This window comes from Vipera berus (assembly GCF_964194415.1).
Source record: "Vipera berus genome assembly, chromosome: 6".
Classification (NCBI taxonomy): Eukaryota; Metazoa; Chordata; class Lepidosauria; order Squamata; family Viperidae; genus Vipera; species Vipera berus.
The window spans coordinates 43,480,384-43,493,397 of record NC_138208.1 but is presented as its reverse complement, the minus strand read 5'-3'; the positions used below and the strand labels follow the sequence as shown (position 1 = coordinate 43,493,397).

The 13,014-nt window shown below is 40.0% G+C and overlaps 1 protein-coding gene across 11 annotated transcripts in view; it reads left to right on the top strand.

The window, feature by feature from the left end:
• Positions 1–13,014, top strand: part of GRIP1 (glutamate receptor interacting protein 1) — a 351,911-nt gene that overhangs the window by 230,643 nt on the left and 108,254 nt on the right. For all 11 annotated transcript variants that reach the window (XM_081331019.1, XM_081331027.1, XM_081331022.1 and 8 more), the window contains exon 2: positions 5,383–5,463. In XM_081331019.1, coding sequence (XP_081187145.1) covers positions 5,383–5,463 — 81 coding nt within the window. The remainder of the gene's footprint in view (positions 1–5,382; positions 5,464–13,014) is intronic.

The following is a 13,014-nucleotide window of genomic DNA, read 5'->3' as shown; positions in this document are numbered from 1 at the left end:
GTAACACCTCTGCTTTTCAAGCTGCACTGGTTGCCAGCTTTCTTCTTGTGCTATTCATGGTGTTAATCACTGCCTAACCTTTTCATGGCTCTTATAGTATGTGGGAATAACCTTGGAAGATGGGGAGCGGGCAGAGTTCAGAATTGCAAGATTGATGTCAGCCTTCCCAGATAGACCAGACAGGAAACTCAACCAGATAGCTAATTGTACTTTACTGCAAGGCTACAACAGCAGAATTTTGCAAGTCTGAAATTATAAATCTCCCTCCATCTCCTTTACCATCTGAGAAGTTAGTGTCCCTTCTGAGCTTCTTTCTCTGCCCATTATGCAATTGCAGTCTATGTTCTCACTTATCTGAGGGTAAGCAGCATCTCTCCCTCTTCCCCTCATCTCTCCCTCCTCTCCCTCCCCCCGCATGTCCAAAGATCATTTCCATGTAGCATTACAATGGCAGAGGGCCTGGTTACTTGGGGAAATACCTGTCTTTCATAGTATCTGTCCAGATAATGCAGCGTGAAAGAGTTGGTATTCTCTTAGTTCTGTCAGTTAAATAATTTCAGCTATCAGAACTCCAGAAACCTTCCCCTCTGGAATGAGGTTCCCTGAGATCTGAGTGTTCTCTCCAGTGGCGTAGCGTGGGGGGTGCAGGGGGGGCCGGCCGCACCGGGCGCAACATCTGGGGGGGGCGCTCGCACTGAGCTGCTCAGGGAGCCCCAAGGGCTGCACAGAGTCGGCTTGGCTCCGCTCTCGAGCTGCTCTTTCTTGCAAAGCGAAACGAGTCCGGCAGGTGAGATGGGCGGCCACATAAACTGAATAAAATAAATAGAAGCGCCCAACTCTCCGCCCAGGCTCAGGCCAACCGCAAGCGCCCCGCAGGCGCCCCGGCAGGCTTGGCCGAGCGAAGACGGACCCGCCGGCCGGCTGGCCTAGCTTCGTGCGCATGCGTGGCTTTATTTAGCGGGGCTCACGTGCGAGCTTGAATGCAGCGGCTCTTGCAGGTCGGAGCCCCGCCCAGCCGCCCTCAAGAGGGACCCGGAAGCATCCCGCATGTGCGCGACTCTTCTTGGAAAGTCTATGCCGCTGCGGGGCGCGTCTTTTCGGCGGTGCCATGACGTCACCGGGTTAGGGGGCGCAAATTGCCCCGGGTGCTGACAACCCACGCTACGCTACTGGTTCTCTCACCCTTCTGGGTTTCAGAGGGCCCTGAAGACCTAGTTCTTTATCTAGAACTCTGGCTAGGTTGATTGAAACCACTTTTAGATTGTATGATGTTTATTTTTGTTTTTTAAGTATACAGTACAACCGATTTTGTTATTTTTGCCATCTTTACTCTCTTTTTTGTTGATTTTGATTTTTAAAAAATTTATAAACTGCCCAGAGTCACTGGGAATTGAACAGCATATAAATGTAATAAGTTATTATTATTTTATTACATATAAAAAGGCTTTAAAATAGAAATTGCATTATTCTATCACTGTAACGTATACTTAAGTAGAAAAATAATAGTTCTGGGCTTTTGTTCCTTTTCTGTCTGCCAAAATATTTGCCCAACAGCAAATTTGTCAACTGATTATGTCCACTTATTTCATCTGTCTCATGGTCTCTTTTCCACCAAATGGATTAGGGTTATTGATCATTGTTTGATAGTAACCTCTGTAGATTTATGTACCCATACCATAATCATAACAAGACTATTGCACAAATCAATTACATTCTCAGTAAGTGAGCATTCTTTGGCCATGATATTTTAAAATTAGTGCCAGGCCAAAAAAGCACATGAAAAAGTTCACTTTTTCTCAAATCATAATATAGTCAAGCTTAGGGTTTAAACAACAGATAGGTACCCTTATCTTACAGCTCTTGCATGGTTTATCAAGTAGAAATACTAATTATAAAACTTTATATTGAATAAACAGCATTTAGCAATCTCTTTATATTTTGTGTGTGAGTATACGTACAACATTCAATCTTATTGCTTTGTCAATAATTAAAGATCTGTATGGAGCTGCTAAATGAAATGTACTCCATAAAGAGGTTGGAAATATTTTTGAAAGAAACAAGCACAGAATCATTTTTACACAGACCTGACTACTGCATCTTAGGGAATGACAGTCAGTTTTTTTTAAAAAAAGTAGTTATTGTATACAGATAGTCCTTGACTTACGACCATAATCGAGCCCAAAATTTCTGTTGCTAAGTGAAAAAGTTAAGTGAGTTTTGCCCCATTTTACCACTTTTCTTGCCACAGAAGTTAATAATTTTAATAATAATTTAATAATTTGATTTCTATACCGCCCTTCTCCCGAAGGACTCAGGGCGGTGAACAGGGCAATACACAATAAAAATCGAATACAAAAATTAAAAAGCCATTAGACATCATGCCCATAAAATCAATACATATTAAAATTAAAACTAGTTTTAAAAACCCAACCCCATCCCGTCAGACCAGGCCAGCTTGTTCGAAAAAGAATGTTTTGAGATCGCGCCGGAAGGAGCGAAGGTCGGGGGCCATCCGGAGCTCGACCGGTAAGCAGTTCCAAAGGTCTGGCGCGCCCACAGAGAACGCTCTCCCCCTGGGGGTCACCAATCGGCATTCTTTGATCGGCGGCACCCTGAGGAGGCCCTCTCTGTGGGAGCGCACTGGACGGAGGGAAGTTGACGCCGGCCGCAGGTGTTGCCGTAGGTTAAGTTAAGGGAATCACTGCAATTGTTAAGTGAATCTGGCTTCTCCATTGATTTTGCTTGTCAGAAGGACTCTTGATCACAAGACCCTGGGACGCTCCAACCATCATAAATATGAATCAAGCATCTGAATTTTAATCATGTGGCCATGGGGATCCTGCAACGGTTGTGTCATGGTTCCGATAGATGAAAGCTTTTAAAAGAACTTCAAGGCAAAGATTTATTCCTCAAATAAATTTTGAGGAAATTTTATTTTATTTATTTTATTCAGGAAACAAAGTGTCAGCAGGTACATAGTTGAACCCAAGACTAAAGTTCCCTTCCCCTGATACAAAGTAACAAGTTGTAATTCCCACCACAGAAAGGCTGTCATAAATCACACATTCACCAATTATTCTAAAACGTGGACTGTCCTCCCAACTTTTCAACTGTCAAAACTTTATCTAACATTGACCTTGGTCCTCATCCAGCTGCAAATATTATGGCTAACAGAAAACGCTCAAGCATTCCCCCTTCCCCCCTTCTACATCTGAGAATCCCATATAAAAGAAAAAAGCACAAGGAAAGCAAAAAGTAAAATGGCTATACTTTCTCAATTGTGTCAGCTATGACAAAGGTTGTGTGAAAAACGGTCATAAGTCACTTTTTCCAGTGGCATTGTAACTTCAAACCATCACTAAGCAAACTGTTGTAAGTTGAGGACTACCTGTACTTAGTCTTGAAAAGAAACTACTTTTATTAGTCATACTCCGGTTTCAGATTGTATAAATCTTGTTGTGTTTTATTTTTATTAATCTATTCCTTTCAGTAAAGTGAAACAGAACAGTACTAGGACTGGTTGCTACGGTTGAAATTTAAAAGCTGATGTAAAAAAATATACACAATAGGCACAAACACAGACTACTGAAAGCTTTCAGGAAATAATGCAGAATGGTGGAAGACAGTCAGTCTATATTGTTAAATATGCATGAAGGCAGCAACTACTGGTGATAATGCAGCTAAAAATAATATTGGAGGACCACAAGCAGTTGGAGGTTTTTGAAAAACATGCAGCTCAATTAATGTATTTCCACAGTCATTTTATTTCCACTGTAGACAAAGATGCAGACGTCTGCAAAATTTTGTCTGTGTGCTTACATGTGGTTTCAATAAAATGGTTTCATTCCTTAGTTCCTGGGTATTTAGCTTGTGTGTTTATTTTCTGTTTCTAATACTGGCAACTATATTGATGCAGTGAAAACCCTCGGCCCTTGAAAAAATAGACAACATTGCAAAGTGACATATTTTGTGCTATTGTAATTGCCTTTCTCGCAGTAGTCAGTGATATGATCAAAACGAATACGGTTTGTCTGAAGAGATCATAATTTCCCCAGCCCAGGGGACTTAATTCTGTTGACTCTTACCTGCCGCCAATTTGCTTTGACCATTAGTAGTGAGTATAGGTTTATTGTATGCTAATGCTTTCTACAAGAATCTGTGTACAATAAACCTGTATTCCTTTGAACTGCCTGGACTCCTGTTTTCCTGCACTTGACAACTGCACTGCAGTAGGCACTGTAGGTTGTAATGTTGCTATCTTCTACTGTGCTAAAAAGAGTTGGAAGTTGGTGCCTTTTTCTTTCCTTTTTCCCTCTTTACACCATTTTTTTCTTTCTCCTCACCTCCTAGTTTTCTATTACTTTTTTAAAATTTTCTCTTTCTCTTTTATATTTTGATAAACCAATAAAAAAGTTTAACCAACAATTGCACTGCTGTAGGAAAAGAATTCACATGAAGCAGATCTCTAGGTGCATCGTGATCAATCGTGCATAATTCACTAAAAAAACAATGTCACTGTTTCACATCAATGAACTTATGTCTGTTGCTCAAAGAGACAGGTAACAGAACCCAGGCATAGTATTTTCTGCAACAGGATTGTGAAGAAGGTCATTCCCATTGCTATGATAATGAGTAATCAAATGCAGATCCTTCTATATGACTTACTGATATGTTCATTTAGTTAGAAGATCCATTCCAGGATGACCTTAAGGAGCTAGCCTCTGCCGATGGAGGGCCATCTGCCCATCTTAGCCAAAGGATGCCCTTTTGCAGTAGTAATAAATTATTTATTCATGACTTTATGTATTCTTCTATTCTTGTGTAATTTTGTATGGAGATTGCTTTGAGTTCTTGGCATCTCTTGGCCGAGGGCCCAGTTGCAGCTATCTAATCGTTTTTGCTCCTTGTAAGAGGAGAAAGCTCTCCCATAAGAATGGCAAATGGATACCAGCTCTATAATAATTAAGCTGATTTCCATAATGGTTTTGCTACTTTGAAGTGATTTCCAAAAGAATTCTAAGACCTAAAGAAGTAAAGGGAAAAGTGACGTTTCCAAAGCTTTCATAATTTTTAAAATAAATACATTCCTATTGTTATTATTTTTAGCACCTTGCTATAACATCTGAGATAATCTTATTCTCTGAGATTCTCACCCATTTTTCTTAAAGCATGTAAATGTGCAAATAGTAACTAATAGGCCTTCTGTGTAAATATTTTATAGTATGTTAAAAGCTGCTTGAGAATCAGATTAAAATTAACTCTTCTATTAACATTCAACATTTTTTCTTGTTTTGTGGAGCAACAATATAATACATTGAGGACTTCAGCTGAGAATTATGCCCAACCTTGAAAATGAAATTGTCAGTGTTTTCTGTGTTTCAGATGACAGTCCATATACTAAATCTGCAAACCAGTCAAAGCCACCTGATGGAGCACTAGCTATAAGAAGGCAGAGCATTCCAGGTATATAAGTATTTATATACTACTAAAATTTGCATGTCTGTTTGATTTTTTTGTAATTTTTCAATTGGGTGAAATGGTGCATCAAAGAGCAACAATTTTGGAATCTTATGTACCTTAAATGGGCTAACAAAAAAATGGGTCCAAAATCTGCAACCCATGACATCTGGAGGATTGAAATTTGGTAAAGTTGTGCTGCTTCAGTGCTGCCGCTGTACTACAATTAGCCATGGTCATGTGTTTGTCAATTCTAACACTCCCTGCCAGCTTTTTACAAGCAAAGTCAGTGGGGAAACCCATGGGGAGCAATCTCATCAATCTCATTATCTTTTACCAAAATTGGCGTTTGCCATTTGAACTGATCTATTGAAAAGTAAAGTTCTAATGTGAAGTTTAAAGATGGGGTTTTTATTAAATGAGTTTTAAGTAGTGATAAGGTTGTAATTATATTTTTGTACTGAATTTCATAGTTAGCTAATTTGAATCATGTTTCTCTCTTCCCCTCTCTCTCTCTCTCTCTCTCTCTCTGTGTGTGTGTGTGTGCGTGTGTGTGTGTGTGTGTGTGTGTGTGTAAAACTGAGTTTTAAATACATAAATGTCAGGTGAACTTTTCAGAAGGTAGGAAGTAGAACATTACTTAAAGTAATCAGGATCATAGAAACATTTACACTGGAAAAAAATAATACATTGGAGAAATTTAGTTGATTAAAATCCAGCAAAAATATATTTAAGATTGTGAAAAACTAGTAAAAACAGAGGATAAAGCTTCACATGATTCAATTGTATTGGGTTCAGTCATGTATATCTTTGTCTCTCTGTCTCTCTCTCTCTCTCTCTCTGTCTCTCTCTCTCTCTCTGTCTCTCTCTCTCTGTCTCTCTCTCTCTGTCTCTCTCTCTCTCTCTCTCTCTCACACACACACAAAACTCAGAAAGCTTATGAATGTTACAGAGCTACAAAAATCAATAGAAATAATAGAACCTTGAAGGCACCATCAATGGAATCAATGCAAATGAATTTTAAAATAGAGAAGGGCATGTAATTTAATTGTGGGCATCATTGACTGAGATTGTTTTCAGTTTTAATAGAATTTGTCAGAAGAATTTTATCCAACCATCAGTGAATATTAACACATAAAACATTACATATTCAGGAGAGTTCTCATTGTTTAACCTGCTGGTCTGAACTAAATTGGAAGATGATACTGGATTTTTTTTCCAGTTGTAACTATTTTGCCTAGCATAATTACGGCTACTTTTTTGAAACTTTAATCTTAAAACCTTGTAGGAACTGTGATAATAATAGAAATATCCTGTTATTTCTAGTGAAAATATACAATCTTATTGTCATGGTTCCAACAGACAGAGACAAATAAAGCATAACTCCAAGGCTTGCAAGTTCCTCAAAGAACATGTTTATTAGTTACAAAGTATCGGCATGTCAAAAGTAAAACCAAGTCTGAACAGACACATAACAATCCCCAATGCAAAGTTAAGAAATCCTACCCCTAAAGCTATGCAAGCTACGATGTTCCCAATACATCTTGGTGGGCTTTTCACGAAACACCCAGCTTGCAGTCCCCGGAGCAGCCAATGACCTTGGTTCCCATAGGAGAAAATCTGTTTAATCTAGCAAAGCACCTGGTAAACCCCCTTCCCTCCGTACTAAGTGTCAACTGAAAATGAGTAGGGAAAATGGCTGCAGCCACGCTCATTTTCAAAGTTGACAGTCAGCTCCTCTTCAGAAAGAGTCTCCTGCAGGGAAAACAAAAATCAGGTTAGGTATCCCCTCAAGGCTTGTGAGGGTATTTATCATAAAACTTTTTTTGTCAATCTTTCCACCTTCACATTTGTACATTTCACCCATGTAGCCTCTGAAAGGGGGTAACCTTTCCACTGGACAAGGTATTGTAACTTTCCCTTGTACAGCCTAGAATCAAAAATACATTTTATCTCATAATGCGTCTCTCCCTCTACCACCATTGGACCAGGCAACTCTTTTAGAATAGGTCTTAAAGTGGATTCTGACACAGGTTTCAAAAGACTGCAATGAAACACCGGGTGAACTATCCCCAACAATCATGGAAGTTTTAACTCCACTATCACAGGGTTTATGATCCCGATAATGGGGAAAGGGCCAAAGAATTTTGGACCCAATTTTTTGCTGGGCAACTTTAACCATAGGTATTTAGTTGAAAGATAAAGTAATTGTCCAACATAAAATGGTTTTTGAAGGGAACGTCGTTTGTCTGCCTGCTCCTTGTAAACCTTGGTAGCTTTGGTAAATGCCTTCTTCACGTTCACCCCAACCCCCCCCCCCCGAAAAGATGTCACCCATTGGTCCAAAGTCTGGGAAATAGGATTCTCCTGTGGGAACTCAGGCACAGGCACAAAATCTCGACCCATCACTATTTTGAATGGGATGAGACCAGTGCTACTGTGCACAGTATTATTGTAGGCTACCTCTGCAAAAGGTAAAGGGTCATCCCAATTAGACAACCGGTAATTTACATGACATCTGAGGTACTGTTCCATCATTATGTTAGCTTTCTCAGCAGCTCCATTAGTATTCGGATGAAAAGCAGATGAAAGCCCCTGGGAGGACCCAATCAGTTTAACAAACTCCCTCCAGAACACTGCAATAAACTGGACCACTCTGTCAGAAATAATCCTCTTTGGAGCCCCATGGAGTTGGTATATGTGCTTCAAAACATATTGGTTAGCTTCTGGGCAGAGGGAAGTCCTGAGTAAGTGATGAAATGCAACTGTTTGGAAAATAGATCAATCACAGTCATATCAAAGTGTTTTCCTTGCTCTCAGGTAATACTACTATAAAATCCATGGCTATCTCCTCCCAAGGTTAAGAAGGGTCGGCCTCTTGCTGCAATAAACCTGGAGGTTTTCCAGGATGCTTCTTCATGGTAGCACAAATGGCACAACTTTCTACATAACTCTCAATATCCTTTTTCATTCTCGGCCACCAGAGCTACCTACACACTAGATCATAGGTCGGCAACCCGCGGCTCCAGAGCCGCATGCGGCTCTTTAAGCCGTCCCCTGCAGCTCCCGATCGCCTGGTGCGCACGCACCTCTCCGAACGGGAGGAGGTGCGCACGCACCACTCCGAACGGGAGGAGGTGCGCGCGCACCACTCCAAAGGTTTCGAGAGCTGCGCGCGCACCTCTCGGAACAGGCAGAACAGGTTTGGGCGGAGGTGTGGTTTGGAGACCTGCTGTTGCCGGTTTAGAAAGCTGCCGCAGCCCGCAGCACCTTTCTAAACTGGCACCAGCAGGTCTCCAAACGCGTGTTCGGGCGGAGGTGCGCATGCACCTCTCCAAAGGTTTGGAGAGCTGCATGCGCACGTAGCTCTCCAAACCTTTGGAGAAGTGCGTGCGCACCTCCGCCTGAACACGCGTTTGGAGACCTGCTGGTGTTCTGGCAGAGGTGCAGTTTGGAGACCTGCTGGTGTTCTGGCGGAGGTGCGGTTTGGAGACCTGCTGTTGCCGGATTAGAAAGCTGCTGCGGGCCGTGGCAGCTTTCTAATCCGGCAACAGCAGGTCTCCAAAGGTGTGTTCGGGCGGCAGTTTGGAGGTCCCAGGGGTGGCTTCGGCGGCGCCCGGGCTGAAGGCAGCGCCGCAACCCAGTGCCCGTCACCAGGGAGACCCGTCGCTGCTGGTGTGCAGGTGCGTCCACATAAAAAAAAGTGGAACCGCGCGCGTGTATCCACGCACACGCATGCGCAAAAAAGCAACATTTTGCACATGCACAAAACATTTTGTTGCATGCGCATGCACATGCGTGGATGCACGCGCGCGGCTTCCACTTTTTTTATGTGTGATGGAACCGGTTCCCAGTGGCTTTTTTGGTTTTTCAGGTTGCCGACCCCTGCACTAGATGCAATGTTTTTTTAAAATCCAAAGTGACCTGCTTGCTTAGCATCATGACTCCATTGCAACACCTGAAGTCTGAAGCCTTCTGGGAGGTATAACTTAGAACCTTTCCAAGCTAATCCCCCCTTAAAGTCAATATAGATTTGTTACCTTTAAACCAGGCATCAGTCTCTAACTTCTCCTTCAATTTCATTAGCGATTGATCGTCAGGATCAATCCTGACGTGTGTGCATGATCTGGTTGTTATTTGGGAAGCGGATTGTGGCAGAGGAATAATTGAGTTCATTACTTCCTCTCAGTTGTTCTTGAACTAGACAAGCAGTCACGCTCATTTTCAAAGTTGACACTTATTAGACTATTTTAATTTATCTTTTTAAAATATTGTATGAGGAATATTATATATCAAGATCTCATTTTTACAAATCTGATTTCTAAGATACACTACACAGTGGTAACTTCTTCAAGTAATGTATATGAAACATGCTTCTTTCCTACCACCAAAGTGTGAAGGTTTATGATGACACTTGAATATATTTGGGGGTTTGTATGTGTGTGCCACGAAGACAGTGTTGACTCCTGGCAACCGCTTGGACAAGTCCCTGCCATTTTCTTGGCACATATTTCAGAAGGGGTTTGCATTGTTTTCTAAGGCTGAGGGACACAGCCTGGCTGAAGTTCACCCAGTTGGCTTCATTCATAAGGTGGAATTCATAGTTACACAGTTTCCAGCTTGATGCCCTAACCAATATACCAAGTTAGCTTTCTAAACTACAGTATGTCTTGTAATCCTTTATTATTTGTAGAATAAGGAAAAGGTTGGGCTGCAGCAAGCATAACAAAACATCCTTGGATAACTTAAAGTGGCATGACCTGGTAGGCCTACCAAAATGATCAATTTAATAGTTCTTAACTGGACCTAGACAAACAACATGTGAATTAAAACTTACAGTTTTATAGTTTACATGTTAAAATTTAGACTTTTATTACATTTGCTTCAGGGGAAAAAAGATATTAGATGTCCTCCTTGGTTATGACAATTGTGGTTGCAGATAGGCAAATTTCAGGATGTATGATTTTATTTTGGTTTGACTTGAACTCCAAAATCCACCAAGCCAAATATGAAATAAAACAGAATGTAGAACTAAATTTAAATTGATAATTCAGGAGATAGTGCTAATTTCTTAGTATAATTTATTTCCCAGATTAAAAATATAATGAAACACGATAAATATGATGTGCAAATGCAGTCTGAATTATTATATTCATTATAGAATCTAACCAAAAACATTCCATAAATCCACATTAATAGCTTTTCAAAAGTATTTCTGAAGAATATTAATGAAGAAAAATAACCTATTAGGACATGTGAGATACTATTGTTTCTAACCTGGAAGTTCACTCTACTCTTAATTATTTAAAACTGAAATATTTTCTAGAGATTAATTATCATATCCTGACCTTTCTTTAAATTATTCCTTGATTGTTTTTATAAGAAGATTGTTGTTTTCACCTCTTAACATTCCATTTATCACATCAGGGTCTTTTAAATCAAATTATGTACAACATCCTTCCCCAACCCAAGGATACACAAATGTGTTGGAACTACAACTCCTAAACATTTCCAGCCATTGGTCATGTTCTGTATGATTTCCAAAAATGTATAATTCCATATATTTGGAGATTATTGGGTTGGGAAAAACTGTTGTATTACATCAAAATTTCAGTTGAAACATTTGTAGACATAATTCCTTGTTATTTATTATCGCATTTATTTTAATGACAAAAATAATTCTATCTTAGACTAGATTACAGATCACAAATACCAGTACTTTAGACATAATGCTCAGTTAATTAAGTGTAATTAATAAACAATAACATTAAATGGAAAATAGCATGAAAAAGCATGAAATGACAAATTAATGCTGCATAATAGTACTAAAGAGGGACGCGGTGGCTCAGTGGGTTAGGACGCTGAGCTTGTCGATCAGAAGGTCGGCAGTTTGGCGGGTCGAATCCCGAGTGCCGCGTAACAGAGTGAGCGCCTGTTACTCGTCCCAGCTTCTGCCCACCTAGCAGTTCGAAAGCACGTAAAAATGCAAGTAGAAAAATAGGGACCACTCCGGTGGGAAGGTAACAGCGTTCCGTGCGCCTTTGGCGTCTAGTCATGCCGGCCACATGACCACGGAGACGTCCTCGGACAAACGCTGGCTCTTCGGCTATGAAACGGAGATGAGCACCGGCCCCTAGAGTCGGAAACGACTAGCACGCATGTGCGGGGGAACCTTTACCTTTACCTTTAATAGTACTAAATGGTAATAGCATTAAATAGCAAATTTGGTCTATTTTGTCAACTCATTTTATTCCTGTTCAGATTGCTAGTTAGGCACATGTTAGTTTTAGAATATAATTAGAATATAATTTAGGCAAATGTCATCTCATTTCATATATCTCAATAGACCAGAGAAAACTGCTGACTCCATAAGTAATCCCAGGATTTATGTTTGGAATATATATATCTTTAGTAGTTATGTTGGTAGTTGGATAATAATACTGAAACATATAAAGTACATATAAAGAAATACACTGGAATTTCTAATAGAAATATATTGTTTCTTTAGATACTGAAATAATTGGCTTAAAATGCCCTAAATAACATTCCTGCTGGCTGCTCTAAGAGCTATATCTACTTCACAAGACCACTCTTTGCAATTTAGGTGCACTCAAAGTAGCTTGCTAAGGCAGAATCTTTTTAATCTATCTCTCCTGCCCAAGGCTATATTCAGTATGGAACAGCATTTGCTTTTGCTTTCCCTGGTCTCTTTATACGTAATTTCATCTCCTCCCATTCCTATTTTTGGTGTGAAAAGGTGATAAATTGAAATGAAGTCTTTGGTGCTCTGTAATCTTGGTTGTTTGCTTGCAGACATTTCTTTACCCAGCTAGATAACATCATCAGTGCAATAGTTTTCACCATTTATTTTCACCAAACATAAGTGGGAAACAAGACAAGCACTTCACAGACACATAGTGTAACACAGGAGATCAAACTCATCATGACATGATTCAGCAGTCCATCTACATCTGAAAAACACAGATCACTCAGCAAATTTTACATTCTGGACAGAGAAGAGTACTGGTTTGAAAGAAAAGTCAAAGAGGCCATCTATATTAAAACTGAACATCTGTCCCTCAACAGAGGGGGGGGAGGGATATGACACCATCTATCTCCTGTTTATAACGCATCCTTTCAGTAGTCTCAGGAAGGTTCCACACCCATTTGCACTATGATTCAAATGACTCTGAGGATACAGATAAATTCCCAAGTGGCCTCAACGACCCTCAGAGGGCTAATTACTGTATGACTGCAAAGAACATAAATTATTCCATTCCCCACCTGTCAGTTAGAACTGAAAAAGCTTCTTGGATGAGAAGCGAAACATTTTCAGACAAAATAACAACAAAACCAAGACGGTCCAGCTGCCTTTTGAAAAAAGCATCTTTGTTCATTAAATATTAGTACATTTATGCTCATAAATTTGCTTCCATCATAAACTTCCTTATTGCTTTTAGAATCCAATTTTCAATTTTTTATTTCTATAAAACATTTCATAATTCAATAATCTTAATGTTCTTTCAATGAAAAATATACAATTAAACTTTCCCACAT